At 38.4% G+C, this 17098-nt stretch overlaps 1 protein-coding gene across 1 annotated transcript in view; it reads right to left on the bottom strand.

Moving 5' to 3' along the window:
- Window positions 1–1270: 1270 nt before the first annotated feature.
- CFAP47 (cilia and flagella associated protein 47) overlaps window positions 1271–17098 on the bottom strand; it is a 757346-nt gene continuing 741518 nt past the window's right edge. The window contains exon 64 of the mRNA XM_014520638.2: window positions 1271–1531. Within this exon, the coding sequence (XP_014376124.2) occupies window positions 1322–1531 (210 nt within the window). The 3' untranslated portion in view covers window positions 1271–1321. The remainder of the gene's footprint in view (window positions 1532–17098) is intronic.

Raw genomic sequence — 17098 nt, 5'->3', positions numbered from 1 at the left:
CCCCAGAGCAGATGTAAAAATGCCTTAAGTTTCTGAAATACTTCAAAGTCAAAAACACTTGGGATTCTCAGGTTGAGCAATGAAGGATGTTGAAATTAGTGAAATGTTCCAAAGCAAGAGCATCTGAAAGCTATTCAGGCTGCAGCATGAACTAATGTAACATTACCAAACTTCTGTAAACTTGGTGCAAGTGTTTTCATCTTGAAAGAGATCAGCTTGCTTTGTGTAGGTATACTGCAAGAGTGCTTGACAGAGCACAATATACAAAGTGTTTCCTGTTCAAACTTTTCTAAGACTGTGAAGTTGTTTAGTAAGTCCTGCATTAGCCCACAGCTCTCCATCTTCATTTTTTAATTAGGAAAAAAACAGAGTTGAAAATAGAAGTCCCTGCAATTTGTGTGATATACATATCAATATAGATAGGGTGTAACTACATGTCACCTTACGTCGCCATTGCGATATGTTACATCACCGTATGGTGTGCTATGGCAACATAGCAATCATGTGAGTCTACATGTGATTGGCACCTACTTCCCTGTAGTGGCATGTTCCTTCATTTTACCGCAGCGCTATAGTGGAGTAACTGCAAAATCTAACTGTGTGTCACTTGCACAGCACAGTACAGGCTGTTACTGCATCATGCTTTAGGATTTCCAAAAGGAACTACTAAAGCACAGCACCGTAGCAATGTCACCATATGGTGACATGTAGATGTAGATATAAAAATATATATGGGCGCGTCTACATGCCACCATATGGTGAAGTTGCTACGGTGCTGTGCTTTAATACTTCGTTTTGGAAATACTAAAGCATGGCATGTGTATATATCTCAATCAATTGATCAATCGATATAGATATATTGTACCTATATATATAGGTACAAATTATCAATTGTACTAATTTTAACATTCCATGGAAACACAAACTTTAGATATCTTATAACAGAGAAACCCTTCAAACTTAATCTAATATATGTAAAGCCTAAAAATGTTTAAATCATATATCAGGTTGAGAAATGAAGTTTTTAAAGGTACAGCAACCAGAAATAGTGTTTTCAACAAAACCCCTTTTTAAAATTTTTACTACAAATTTGTTACCAGAAAAAAAATTTGAAGAATGCCTGAGGGTTAAGGCCATTTCTCACCTGGTATGCCACTCTTTCAGAGAGAAATAAATATATTTAGTTTCTTGCTGACACAATCATTACAATATTTGTTGTTTTTTAAATTTATGAAAATAAGAAAATAACTTGTTTACATTGTTTGTTTATTTATTTAAAAGGTTCACTTTTTAGAGAACACAAATTGACACTACTCTATTTCTATTTTGTCTTCAAGACCAGAGGTGCACCTTTGATGGGGGAAGATACACCAGTGGTTATTAGCTTCAGATTTTCACGTAAAAAGTTGCGCTGTCGAACTGTGGCTGATCGTATGTAACCACCAGTAGAAATTACTTTTACTGATGTAGTAGGTGGTTTGGTCTGTGGAGGAAGACCATTGATCTCATATGTCCATTGCATTGACGAGGTCTGAAAACAAAGAGGAGACGACTGATGAGAAGTGCTCATGGTCCAATACCTTGAAATCTGTGATAGCTATTTAACTCAATTAGTTTAATTAGAAAGCCATTTGTTCTCTTCCATGCAGGGCGCCTGAGAGGCAGAGAACCAGAAGTGCACCCAGGGAGAAAGACCATTACCATGCAAAATTAGGGAGAACATTTCACTTTATGTATTAAGGGTCATGTGCTAAAAAAGGCAAATAGTCTAGACCTCTAAGTGATGTAAACTTTGCTATACTGAACAACAGTTTTATATGCAGTTTTGAGAAAGTTATTTCACAGCTGGATGTAAACTAAGAATGAATCAGTTTATTTATACACTAGTGTTTAATTGTGCCTCTTATAATAAATGCCATACTAAATAAGTTTTGTTTCCTTTGCTTAGATCAAGATAGTTAATGCAACTAAAATAACAGGGCTTAGGGCATACATAGAAAAACCACTGATTTATATTGCAAACTGTGATTTGGAGAATGTTTACATGAATATGACATTCCTCATTTTCATTGTTCATAGTGCCTATGCAGGCAGCAATGACTCAGCAAGGCATCATTCAGTTATGTAACATATATTCCCATATCCAGTCAATACTGCTTTTGCTGTCATGCCCTGTACTGTCGGTGTTTATCTAGGCAGCATGGTTCTTGGTGTCATCCCTTCTACATATGGGAAAACAAAACATATTGGGTAGTTACCTCCTCTATACATGTAAAGGCTCCAGTGCTCTTTTTGTTTTCTGTCATACATGTGTTGGTGTGGGTCAAAGCAGAATTCTAATTACAGTTATTCTTAAATATGGTATTAGATAGCACAGATCTTGCAGTTGTTTCTTCAGCATCTGCGCCGCAACTGCCTTAATTTTGGAGAGATATCTTCTTTCCAAGTCTCTTTTGCACTATCCTGTCTGTTACTACCTCTACATATGTCTGTCTCACCATTACTAAAGTATGGTAAGCCACCATTTGCTTGTTTTCAGATCACAGCTGACTAAGTATATGCAGGTTTTACAGCATTAGACTGTAAACACTTTGGGGCAGGGACCACTGCTTAGTATGCGGGTTGCTTTGCCCCACGTGATTGTTCCTACCTGGTTATGGCCTATATGCACAATGACAATAAACCTTTTTAAAAATAGTTCTTTTTAAATTCAATTAAACAGTTTTGTAACTGTGAATGTGGTTTTGGTGATCCTACTGAAAAAGAAAGCAGCCCCTTGTTGCTGCATGTTTTTATATTAAAAAATGGTTTGTTGATAGGAAATACTTTTAAACATTTCACATGGTGTGTTTAAATTCCTCTGCAGAAGTCCTGGTATCTCTGAGATATACAAGCACTGAAATAAGTATAAGGTATGTTTAAGACATCACAATATCATTTTTTAAACTCCCCCTTTATCATTATGCTGAATCAAAATATAATTTGTAGTGAATCTGTGTATTTTACATGGGAATAATTAATCTTACCTCTTTTAATAGTGTACACTGATCTACCAGCTTCATTTTCTGGGAAGATAAATGCAGTCAGGATTAGGTGCTGACATGGGCCAGCACCAGCACCTTATGTCCAAAGATAACACTGTCATATTTAACCATAAATCGTTCTCTAGGGTTAGCTAATTGTCTTGTTAACTCCAGTATAAGGTGAAATGGTTTATCTTTCTTTACTATGTCAGATTAACAATTTAGTTGGAAGAAAGTTTAACCCTAGGGTCATATTCATTCTGTGCATGATTCATTGAACACTTCAAGGTCAGGGAAAAGATCTGATATGCTGGGGAAACTATATTTTAAACTGAGATATAAAGTTACTAAGAAATCACTCCTGCTCATAAAATCCATATGTGTTGTAATTTTACTATCCATAGTATCTTTACATTGTTATGGGCTGGGATTTAAATTGACAGTTTATATCATCAATCAGTCTTATTACTCACAAACATCTAAACGAATGATTGCATCCTTTTGTTTGATATAGTCTTTTTCTTATTCCAGGCTTGAAATATATAGTCCATTGCCTTTTAAGTTTTTCTCTACTAGTTACACTACTGCATATTAGTAGATACATAGCTATAATTCATGCTTTAGGTCAATGAAAGAGCATTGAATCTTGTTCTTCTTCTAAACTCTCTGCTCCCATTCATGTTGGAGGAAAGGCTTATGATTCAAAGATAGATTTGGAACAGATCTACTGTAATTTCATGCAACATTAAGAGTGAAACCGTCCAACAAAATTATTCTTCTATGCTTTCTGTAATCCACTGTAAATAGAAGAAAAATCATGACATAGAATTGTATATAGTACAATATGACCAAAATGGAACCAAAATAGATTCCTTTGCTAATGGAATGTCAGGTTGAATTCTTGCTTTTTGTTGCAGCCAATTTATCACGTAGAATAATGATAGCCCACCTGCCATGACCCAAGGATTGTAGTATATATTCTGTGTTTTTAAAAAGAGGCATCTTCTTTAGATGCATATCTTGAGGAAGAGCACAGCTGTTATATTACCAGGATAATAAATATAAGACAGTAAAACCACCAAAATAATTGGTTCCATGTCTTAAAGCAACCTGAAATTCAGCAGGCCATACTTTTTTGACAAAAACCTATCTGGCATACAAACACACACACTAGATGGGACACGTTTATTTTTAACTAGGAAAGATTTGGCTGTTTCAAACAAGGTGCAAGTTTCTCCCAGGTGGATAAGCATGACATTTGATTAGTCACACTACCCAAATAACTTTCTTGTATGTTGTCCTTAATTCTGACTAGTCTAATCATTACAACAAATGCAAATTGATTTAAGTTTCCAAATCCAGATCCAGATGTGAATATTCAAACACTGTGACATGCCTGAGGAAAAGGGCTACTTTAAAAACAGGCAAAGAAACTGAATGACAAGATGTACAAATCATATTCCTGATTCTCATTTTTTTCTACACACACACACACACACACACACACACACTTTCTTTTTATATATATATACATATGTAAACCAACATCCTGACTTATCTCCCTACAACAACACAGACCTTTACCCATTTTTTCTTTCTGTTCAATTTGAGGGTGTGTCAGATGGGAATGGGAGATTTTTAAAAAGAATACTATAATTTAGTATTCAGAATACTGTGTTGCGTGCTACTAAATATGCAAAAGGAAAGAGTTTTTGGGGCAATATCTGCAGCTGGTCCAATAAAAGATATCACCCACAAAAACTCTTGCCTCTCGTATGCCAGACTATCACAGCTACAACATCACTTCAACAACACTACCATACAATTAAATACTCATGCTGAAGTGAGATTAATTAAAATGATCAGATTATATGACCTGGGAGTTATTCTTATATAGAGAGAAATTCCCTAGGTAGGAAAAGGATGATGGAGTGGCTCTAGAAGTCAGAGGAATTACTTAGATTTCATTGCATTTCAACAGCGAACTGAATTTTGCCCAATGCCTGTAGTTTCTTTATATGATCTAGTTAGCAATGGAGCTCCTGGATTAATTTTTGTGATTCCTTGGCTCCAATGGGTTCTTTGCCTGTATGGAAGGGGTAGAGGGGCAGCCCCTCTACCCCCTCTTTCCTTTGCCTGCCTCCTGCTTTCCCACCTCTTTTATTTTAATTTCTCACTCCACTTTATACTCTGTTCTAAGCTACCTTTTCACAGCATTTGATAAAGTGAGCTTGGGTTCACAAAAGCTTGTGCTCGCTTTCTCCATGTATTTTATTTAGATAGTGTATAAAGGTGCATATCTTCCCTGCCTTCTGACTAACTTCAGACTAACACAACTAACAACCTCTCTCCATTGTGTGACTGCAGCTTACAATCTGGACTTTATCCATCTCAACTTAGCTGAAACTAATTAAGTAGTAGAGAATTCAGAGACTATTCATTTCATAACATCTATATTGCCATTGGTCTACCATTTTCTCTGCTAGTGAAAAAAGTTGAAGAGGCAAATTAAATCATTCTCCTCCTAGCAGACTCCATCCCCCTCAAAAGCCTCTCCTCCTGTGAATACTGGCCATTTGGGGTTTTGCAGTTACAAAAGAATGGAGAGGGCAGTATTCAGTAAGAACTACTCTATAAAACATCAGTGCATGGTTAATGTTGGAGTATTCTGTGGAGAAGTAAATGATGTTATATCTACACAGCCTTTATGATTGTCATCAAATTTCAGTGAAAAGAAAATGGTTATTTGGCCAATGCATGATGGGCTAGCCATCTGTAGAATTAAATGAACAGTATTTGGAGAAAACATAAATAAGACAGATGTTGCCACTTTTCATTGAATAACTTATTTAAATACCTCTTTATAATATTCAACAGCTTGATGGCAGGTTGAATAATGTTCATCAACTAATTTATTCTGAAAATAATGGTAATGTTCATCAAATAATTTATCTAGAGAATATGTTTTCTGGTATTCAGCCATCTATAGCAGATGCTTCATGATTCATAGGATTAACCCAAAATGTTAGGAATATTTATGTATATATAATTAATTCCTACATAAAAAAACCTATGTTAGGAGGGAGTTAATATCAAGAGTCTGTATTTATTGCCTGGAAAATGCCTTATTTTCTAATTGTTTTTTAATATCATACTTGAAAACTAAATAAGAAACCAAAAGAGAAGGTTGTCATGTATTTTTTCTAATTATTTGAAGATCTGTAGTATCAATTTTATTTTCATTTAGGTGCATACACACACACACTTCAAATTTTCCCCCCATACTGTTCCCAAATACCCCTATAGGAAATTTCCTCTGTTTTTTTCCTTTCTGCCTTCTCTGATAAGTACTTCTACTGAATTAGATAGTTTTTAAACGGAATAGCTAGGATTAATAATGATGAATTATCATTATTCTTTGTAATTTAATGTTTTTCCTAGTACAGCATGAAGAGCAAGTTTCATCTTCATTGCAAAATTATCCTAAAACAGGTACCACCTTGTATTGTTCTGATGGACTTAAGGCCAGAGATTACACTCAAGGAAGATCACATTCTCCTTTTTTTGAATGACTACTGTCTTCCACTATTCCTATTGGGGGGGTGGAGACAAGTTGCCCAAGATAAAGATGTTCCATACAGGTAGTTTAGAGAGCAAGCGCTGATTTAGATCCTATCTAGAATAATAGAAAATGAGGGCACCTATTTTGAAGGACAACAGTTATTTGTGAAATTATTAATCACCAGACTTCATTAGTATCTCTGCAGTCCAAGGGGCCCCTGCCCACTACAGGAAAGGGAGGCCTGGGTAAGGGAGATTCCTTACCCTCCATCAAAGCTGACCTCATGAAGGAACGCTTTGAGAGGCTGGACACCTTCAAGTCAGCCGGCCCTGATGGTTTACACCTGTGGGTACTCAAGGAGCTGGCCTGCATCATAGTCCAGCCCCTGGGATGGATGTTTGAGAACTCCTGGCGCTCTGGTGAAGTGCCTGAAGATTGGAAGAAGGCCAATGTGGTGCCTATCTTCAAGAAAGGGAGGAAAGTGGAGCTGGCAAACTACAGGCGCATCAGCCTGACCTCTATCCCAGAGAAGGTCTTGGAAAAGATTATCAAAGAGGCCATCCTTAACAGACTGGCTGATGGCAACATCCTGAGGGATAGCCAGCACGGGTTTGTTGCAGTAGGTCTTGCTTGACCAATCTCATTTCCTTTTATGACCAGGTGACCTATCACCTGGACAAGGGGGAAGAGATTGATGTCATATATCTTGACTTTAAAAAAGCCTTCTATTTGGTATCCCACGATCACATCTTAGCAAAACTGGCAAATTGCAGCCTCGGCCTCACCAAGATCCGCTGGCTGGGAAATTGGCTCCGCGGTAGGACCCAGAGAGTGGTGGTGGATGGAAGTCAATTGTCGTGGTGCCCTGTGACCAGTGGGGTCCCACAAGGCTCTGTCTTTGGGCCTATAATATTTAACATCTTCATTAATGATGTAGACATGGGTGTCAGAAGCAGACTGGCTTTGTTCGCCGACGACACCAAACTCTGGGGTAAAGCATCCATACCTGAGGGCAGGAGGCTGATCCATGCGGTTCTTGACAGGCTCGGGAAATGGGTGGACGAGTACCTGATGGTGTTTAACACCAAAAAATGCAAGGTTCTAGACCTTGGGAGGAAAAACCTGCAGCATACTTACACACTGGCTGCTAGTACTACAGACGAAAGGGATTTGGGGGTCATGATTGACAAGATGAATATGAGCCTTCAATGTAATGCTGCGGCTAGTAAAGCAAGCAAAATGCCGGCTTGCATCTCCAGATGCTTCTCAAGCAAATCCCAGGACATCATTCTCTCGTTGTACTCAGCCTTGGTGAGGCTGCAGCTGGAGTACTGTGTTCAGTTTTGGGCTCCACAATTCAAAAAGGATGTGGAGAAGTTTGAGAGAGTGCAGAGGAGAGCTATGTGCATGATCAGAGATCAGGAAAACAAACCTTATGATGAGAGGCTGAGAGCCACGGGACTCTTCAGCCTGGAAAAGCGCAGGCTCAGGGGTGATCTGGTGGCCACCTATAAGATTATCAGGGGTGCTCACCAGGATCTGGGGGAACGTTTCTTTACCAGAGCGCCCCAAGGGATGACAAGGGTGAATGGTCACAAACTTCTCCATTACCGTTTCAGGCTGAACATAAGGAAGAACTTCTTTACTGTCTGAGCCCCTAAGGTTTGGAATAGACTGCCACCAGAGGTGGTTCAAGCACCTACTTTGAACACCTTCAAGAGACATTTGGATGTTTATCTTGCTGGGATCCTATGATCCCTGCTGACTTCCTGGCCCCAGGGCAGGGGGCTGGACTCAATGATCTTTTGGGCTCCCTTCCAGCTCTAGTGTCTATGAAATCTATGAAATTGTTGCTTGAAATGTTTGCACTTTCATATTCCAGTATATGTGTATGCACACTGAGCGCACACAACTCAGATTTTGTTAGTAGTGCTGTTGGAAAAAGGATACCCCGACTCAAGTCTTACGAAAAAGGAATTAATATTCACTACCCCAAACATACAGAGATGGAGGGGAGGTGTGGAGTGTTTATATTCTCACTATATGTCAAAGAACAACAGTTGCTGTAGAAGTAATTTTCCCCACTTCAGGTAACAGTGTAAATTTTCAGTGGGTGCATCTATACAAGCTGCTTTACTGTGCAGTAACGTGGTTTACTGTGTAGTAAGACATGTGCATGTAGGACTTCCCCACCCCAGGCAAACCCCAATTTGTTTATGAGAAGGTCACGTGGGACTTGTCTAAAACCTTGCTGAAGTCCAGATACACTATATTCGCAGTATTCCTTTCATACATTGAAGTAGTTACTGTCAAAAGAGATCAGATTTGTTTGATGGGATCTGTTTGTCATAAATCCATGCTGGCAGCTTGTGATAAGCCTTCTGTCCTCCAGATGCTTGCAAATGGACTTCTTTAGGATAGGATACTCTCCAGTAAGTTCCCAGGTATCAAGGTGAGGCTAACCTATTTGTAACTGCCCAGATCCTCTTTTTTGCCTTTTTAAAAGAGGGGCAGTAACACTGGCTCCTTTTCTGTCCTTAGGTACCTTGTCCATCTCTTACAACTTCATGAAGATCATTGCTATAGGCTCTGAGGTCTAACAGTTCCTTCAATACCCTGAGATGAAGTTCATCTGGCCCTGCTGACTCAAATTCATTCAGACTCATCAAAAGCTCTCTGCCCATCTCTTTTGTTATCTCTTGCCTCAGCTTGCCCCTTTACTTGTACAAATAATCCTTACTAGGTGTCTGGCTACAGCTTGCTTTTTTTTGTGAGGAGAGAGGAAAAATACCTGTCGAGTTACTCCACCTTTGCATCTCCAGTTAGTTCTCCCAGGCTTGTTAACAGTGAACCTACAGCTTCCTTGTTCCTTCTTCTCTGGTCAAGAACCTCTACTTGTCCTTTACCTTCCTCAACAGGTGCAGCTCATTCTTCATCTTTGCCTTCTCGATTTTGTCCCTGCAGGTTCTTGTTATTTCCTGGTACACTTCCGTGGTGACCTGCTCATTCTTCCATTGCCTGTATGCCTTCCTTTTGCATTTGAGGCATTTTAGAAGCTTCTTGTGCAGCCACATTGGTCTCTTGCCTTTCTTCTTGTGATTGATGATCCCCTAGTTGTATCCTCCTCCTTCTGGAACAGAAAGTTGTTCTCCATACAAACTGGGAACCAGCTTGACATTTTATGTTTGGCTAAATAGTAATTCCAGCAGGTGTCTAGAAAACTGGTCTCTCATCAGTACCACGTTATACCTTTTGGATAGATTTGTCACCTGCTTGAAGAGTGCCTCATCCACCTTCTCTTTCTAATTTGGTGGCCTACAATAAATCCCTACCATTATATCAGTGCTGCATCTTTCACCTTTTATCCTCACCCAAATACTTTCATCATCATCATAAAAACCCTTTTGTACCACACAAGGGCTTCTCTGTCTGCCTGGATTTGGAGACTTCATATGCAGACTTCAACTCTCAACCTTCAGATTCCTACCTCAGTAATCAGGCCTCTGAGCCACAGAAGAGGACAATCAATCAGCCTATCCAGTGGGTATCTAATAGGTGGTACAGCAAACTTCTATGCAGCATAGTGTCACAACCCAAAGTTGTGATTTTTGTTTTGTGTGCGCTTTGGCACCACTGAATTATGTTCCCACTGATTTGCAGCTTCTTTGCATGGTGGAGTTTTCTGCTGCAGAGGAAAACCCTGGTGCAAAAAGGATTCACATGGGGCGGCTAGTGATTGGCTTGCTAGCCGTATAAAAGGCTTGGGTGGTTTCCGCCCAAGTTGGAGACCTCAGAGGAGAACCCCCGCAAGGGAGGACTCCACAACCATCTGGAGGAGGAGACTTCACGCTGTGTGAAGATCTCTAAGCGCTGCGGAGCCTATTGGACCCAGCGCATTTAAAGCAGGCAACAGGGGTCTGATCAGCCTCTAGCCTCTCCCCGTCACCGAGCGCAAACCTCGACGTATCCCTCTCCCTGCGCGCAAAAAAAGGACCCACGGAGCCTAGCAAACTTCGTGTGAGTGAATTGTGAGTGAACAAAAGGATCCACGGAGCCTCGACAACTCCGTGGGAATGGTCGAATATTGTCTGAGTCCTCAAACGAGGATTTAAGCAGAGCTGTGCCTGGGAAACTGTCCAGCCTACACCGCGACCATCTTCGGTGTAAGTAAACAATCTTGAATCAACCATTATGCGTCCGTGCCTAATTCCAGCATGTCACCTGTTCTCTCCGACCCAGTGAGCCTGGGCTGCTGGCCACAGCCCGTGCGGCATGAAAAAGGGCCCGGATCGCTCCCCGCCGCTCGCACATGGCGACAAGGATGGGATCTGGAGATGGCCCACACACATAGGTGAAGCACTGCATGTAGAGTTAAAAGCATGTATGATGCTGTTTAGCCTAAGACTTAAGCATAATCACATTCTCTATATGTTCATTAATGCGTTAACCAAGTACTAAATCAAGCGCAGTAACTTGCGCAACTGCACAGTAGTGCCAGTGCACCAGTTTTTAGGGACACTTATGGCACAGTAGCCTAAAACTACTGCACAGTTTTTGCCTGGCACACTACTGTGCAGTATTATTAGGCTACTGTGCAGTTAGTGTTTCATATACATATGCCCAGTTCTGCTCAAGTTAACCTTCCAAGTAAAGAGAAACCTGGATGCTCAAGCATGGACATTTGACAACCACTGCAGTGTATTTTAAATATATTTTACTTAACTGTTGGAGCAAATGTTAAAGGTAAACAAAATTAAAGACATGGATATGAATGGAAAATGAGATAAAATATAACACCAGACTAACCTGATAGCTGTCTTTAATAAGACAAGTGAGATCAACTGTGTTTTAGTTGCTCAGAGAGCTGATTTCTACACATCAGCAAAGCACTTTATGTAGTTCTACATGGGATAATCTTAGCAAGCTGGAGAAAGGGAAGGTTAGTTCAAGAACTGTAAAATGGGAAAAATACTGGCTAAAGGGAAGATGATGATGGATTTTGTTCATATTGAAATTATTGGGGTGGAGTGAGGTCACTAATAGAGTAGAAATTTACTTAGTCTTGAGACCTTGACAATTGGAGCAATAGATATGTGGCAAACTTTAATGCTACCAGAAATGAAGGTAATTTATTTGGGGGCCAGCAGCCAGAGTTTATGCTAACAGGGGGAGGCTTCTCAGCTGGAAATGGTAGGGAGGGAGGACTAGAGTAAATAGCAGGGAGGGAAAACTGAAAAGTAGTGTAGACTAAAAACAAATGGCTATAAATTAGCCAATCAGGACTTGTAGTAGAGATTATATCTTTTATTAGACAAACAAGATTTTTGCAAAAAAAAATTCTTTAATTGCAAGCTTTTAGGCAAAAGCACCCTTCATCAGGCATTGGAGAAAAGATTGTAAAAGTTCTCCTGGAACTTTAAATTAGCCAAGAATTTATTCTGGAAATTGTCATCAGAGAGAAGGCAAGAAACCAAACCGGTATCAAGATGGAGCTAAGTATATTTATGGAGGGCACTGCACAATCTGTTTGCCTGGGATAGCAGGGAACTAGATTCCAATGGCCCAAAAGCTCCTTTCCAGTCCTTCCATGTTTCAGGGGTGTTGGCTGTAGCCATGCTGGTCTAAGGACAGAAGAACCTTGTCTTCCTTTCCAGTCCTGTGTTCCTATGAGTTACGGGACTTGTGATAGATAGGCCAAAAGGAAGTAAATTGTTTTGAATAAATTTCCATATGGAAATATACACTTGTTAGTGCAAGGAAAGTACACTAAACTGCAAAATCTACAGGAGTTATAACTGAAGACAAAGAGACTTTTTAAAATCCTTTTTTTCTTTTTTATGAAGACGTTTGACTTTATTAGGTTCAGGGTAGGTTTTAGACTGCCTCTGTCCTTGTCAATCAGAAAGTATCAAAAGTAGAATTCTTGTGTGATGAGCAACATTTTCTACAGCCTCAAGCTGTACCAGACTTCTTGCTAGTAACAATGGAATCTAAGTGCAATGGGCACAAATACATCTATGTATGTATGTATACATTCACTTGAGTAAGGAAAAAAAGCAGCAGAAAGTACCAATGGTGGCAGAAAAAAAATATTATTCTTCTCTTTTTGCCTTCCTTCCTTCCCCCTCCCTCTCTCTGATATATATAAACACACAGATACTAGATTTTGGTGAGTTTTAATGATATGAAACATTTTTAAGATTATATCAAACCAGAGCAAAAATGATCAAACATTTATTTTAAAAGGAACAATTTTTTAATTGATTTACTTTTGACATTTCTGAGAATTCATTTTAGGCTCAAAAAATAAGTACTGCAATTTTGAAGAGAAAATACTATATTCATTGTATGCTACAAAGTGCCTGAATCTCTGATTTGAGTGCAAAACTCAATTCAACCTTAGCAACTAGTACTGAAATATTATGAATGCTGCTTTAATCAGCTATTTTATATAATTTGATATCTTTTCACGTATTTCTGTGATTTTGAATGAACAAAATGTGCACCAAATATTTTGCTATTCTGAGTTATATATGAAACAGCTAAATTATGGTAGCTGAGAAACATAAAAAGAAAAACCTTATGCACTGAAAACAATGCATATGCATACATTTTCCAGCAAACTATCTAATACAAAATAATGCCATTTTCTATTCAGAAATGCAAGTCTGCATACAAGTCTATTGGAGCCACACCGGGTAAGAATAACTTGCACATTGCATCATCCATTTCCAGTAAAGCATGACTAATGGCTTCAATATGCTATCTTTCATAGGCTAAGTTAGTGATTATTCAGTAATAACAGTAGAGAAGCTGGAATTGTGGAGGGATTGATAACACTACCTGCAATCTGGTTTATTTTGACATACATTTTATTATCCTGGATTTATTGTCGGTCTCTGTTTTAGAACATATCAGATGTGCTCATCCATAGATTTCAAAGCAGTCTTTTGAGCATCTAGCTGAGTTCAGCATGGTACGGAGACTGGGCAAGATGGAAAGGAAAATGAATAACTACATACCACTTTTGCGAACCCTTGTCCTTAGCCCACACAGCAGCTGCCTTCCACAACACCATACTTGCAGTCAAGAATTGCTGGAGTAAAAGGGCATTACATCTAATATTCCTTTGCATAATCATATCATAATCATATCCTGACAGCACAAAGTACCACAGCCATACCAGAATCTGGCTCTGAAGTGTTAAAGCTTAACAGATAGAACTTTTTTTCATATTTTCAGATGGAGTCAATCCAGTAAGCAAATTCTCTTCAGTAGATTCTCATTAATGGTAATCTACAAAGAGTTTTTAATTAGAACTAGCCTATTCATAAATGCTACATGTGTTAAGATTCACAATGGAAAAAACTATTTTAAAATCTTTATGAACTTTGTCCCTGTTTTTCATTTCTAGCTGCATTTGATTAAGAACTTCTCTTTCAGGACTACTGAGGCAACCATGATTGCTTTCTTCACTGGGCATTTTGTTATCTCTCCCTTTATTTCATTCTTTGATCTATAAAATTGCAAGAAGCCCATACTTTCCACATCGGATTTTACAGATTTAAAAGATTCCTAGCAGCTAACCTAATAATCCTGTAATTAGAACTGCTTTAACATATTTCATTGAAAACAAAAGTTCTATTTAACAATGAAGAAATTAAAGTTAGAGACTCTAAACACTTTAGCAAAATTTGTGTTGTTTTTTTCTTTTCTTTTTTGATACAAGTAACTGTAAAATAATTAGTAAAGTTATTAAAATATGAGGAGGGGGCATTGCATCCTTTAAGACTAAGAAACTGATTTACACAAAAAGCCAATGAAACTACATTACTTCAATATATTATTGTTAATAAAATGTACACGCTAGGGTCTAGTAAAGACAAGCCTAAATCTTTTTCACTAATAACCTGTTCTGGATAGAATTTCTCAGCAGGACAACTAAAACAACACATTTGCAAGTGGCTTTAATGTCCACACTTGGCTTTAATGTTTCCAACAAATGAAACAAACATGACTGTATGAGATTTTTTCCCCCTTCCACCAACCTTCCATTTCATTTTGCAACATAAATATAATGAGCATCATAAAATAAAGAATGAACATATACGGTCATCTCTGTCGCTTTACAGCCTAATTATCACAGCTCACTGAAGCACACAAAAATGGCTTACTACTCTACTATTTATAAAATTTAATTCAAAAAAATTGTTAGTACTAAGAGTCTGACTTTACACCTACAAAAACAAGAGGAATTTTACAGTAAAGAATTAGACCTCTACTACAGTAGCATCAAAATAGTGGCAACACTGTACAAGACTAAAAATAGACTATATTTCCTCACCCACTACTTCTAAAAATAAGCAAAGGCTTAGCCTATGTCATATATGAGGTGAGAAAGAATCTAAGGAAGAGATGCAGCATCATATTAGATAGAATATACATTGTATTTCACTATCCTCAAACTATTGCCAAAAAAGTGTTGGTATTATATTTGGGGATCTTGTTTGTTTGTTTTGTAAGAGCAATTTTAATTTTTGTCTACACTAGAATTTCTTGGGGACAATAATGGTATGGTTTTCAATTGCAGCACATGGTATTCTCAACTTTGGGTGTCTTTACATGTACTCAAGGGTGCGGGTGGGAGGCCCTTTTAATTAGAGTGGTTCTCAGGAGCCACTAATTAAAATGCCCACAGCATGTCATATATTCAGTGTCCCATGCTTCAAAATGGCGGTAGGGCATTTTAACTAAAGCTCATTCAATAAGACTTGATTAACCAAATCTGCTCCAATGTGTTCTAGTTAGAATGTGTAGGAGCAGGCATCGGGCATGTGTATAAGTGACCAATATTCTGTCATCTAATCCTCTTAGAAGTCAATAATGCAACAACAAAACATTAAGAACTATGGGTACTCTGTCTACATTAGAACTGCCGCCATGATGGAATTGTACAAGTGGACATTCTTTGGGGAAAAAGGATGGGTGTAGAGAATCACAGAAAATTAGGGTTGGAAGGGACCTCAGGAGGTCATCTACACCAACCTCGTGCTCCAAGCAGAACCATCCCCAAACTTAAAAACCTCCAAGGATGGATATATTTAACCTACAGGTTACCTCTGTAGGTAACCTGATCCATTGCTGCACCACCTTCCTTGTGAGAGAGTTTTTCCTAATATTCAACTTGAACCTCCCTTGCTGCAACTTGAGACCATTGCTCCTTGTTCTGTCATCTGTCACCACTGAGAACAGTCTAGCTCCATCCTCGTTGGAACCAGCCTTCAGGTAGTTAAAGGTTGCTATTAAATCCTCTCTCAGTCTTCCTTCTGCAGACTAAATTAACTCTCCTCATAAGTCATGTGCCCCAGCACCCAAACCATTTTCATTGTTCTCCACTGAGCTTTCTCCAACTTGTCCACATCCTTTCTATGTATGCAAATGACTGGCAATAAGAGAGGATAAAGCCAGATGAAAATAGATACAAATGTTGAATGAATTGAACATTGCTTACAGGATAGTGCAGGCAGGGCAGTTGCAGACATTGCTTATGTGCTAGGATGAAGAGAATTTCCATAATACTAGGACTAATCTTTAAATATTAACTACTACCTTGATTCTGAATGTACCAGACACTCCAAAATAATGAGTAGCAACTCCCTGAAAATATAGTCATTCAAATACAGTAGATGGAAGACAAGAATATGTAAGCTGTTTACCCTGAATGACTAGTAGCCCTGGAGCATTTCTGTTCAGAAGTAAATAGCTCAAGGACTGATATGTATATAATTGAATCAGGGCAAAAATGAGGAAGCCATAAATCAAGTTCTCAGAAATTTGTATGCACTGAAATGAAGGAGTTTCATTGTATTTTCACAGGTCAGAATACGTTGAGATTTGACTTAATTAATGGTGGGAAGTAGGGGTCATAAAATATACCTAATTTGGAAATTATGTTTAATATGAAAGAACTCGTACTGAAGTCTGTGGCAAAGGTCTCATCATTATTTCTAGATAAATATAAATTCATAAAGTGGAATTAACAGTACGAATATATGTACTAGTATTTTAAGGATGAGGAAGAAACTTATAAGGATGTGTTCCTTATCCCAAAATGAAATATAAATCCAGGAAATTCAGAGTTAGGGATACACTTGAAGTCAAATATATTAACATAGGTAATACAGAGTTTAGACAACCAAATCACCTCATTTCTGCTCTCTAGTTATAACATAAATATACAATTGTGATTAAGGCGCTGAACGTTTGCCTTTGAATAGATTAAGCTGATTTTTAAAACACTTTATTTTATATTTATATATTATTCTATGTTCCTCATAGCATCACTATAGGACTATATAGTAGGGCTGTGCGAAATTTCAGTGGACATTTCATTTAGTTTCATATTTGGACGTTTTGACAGTCGAAACACCTAATCTGAAATGAAATGCAGGGCTCCAAAACAGCTCCAAAATGAAATGGGCCTTCTAAAACGTTTCAGAGCTGGGCTTGCAGG

Source organism: Alligator sinensis, unplaced genomic scaffold (assembly GCF_000455745.1).
Source record: "Alligator sinensis unplaced genomic scaffold, ASM45574v1 scaffold243_1, whole genome shotgun sequence".
NCBI lineage: Eukaryota > Metazoa > Chordata > Crocodylia > Alligatoridae > Alligator > Alligator sinensis.
The sequence above is the reverse complement of the archived record's forward strand: the minus strand, read 5'-3'. Positions and strand labels throughout refer to the sequence as shown.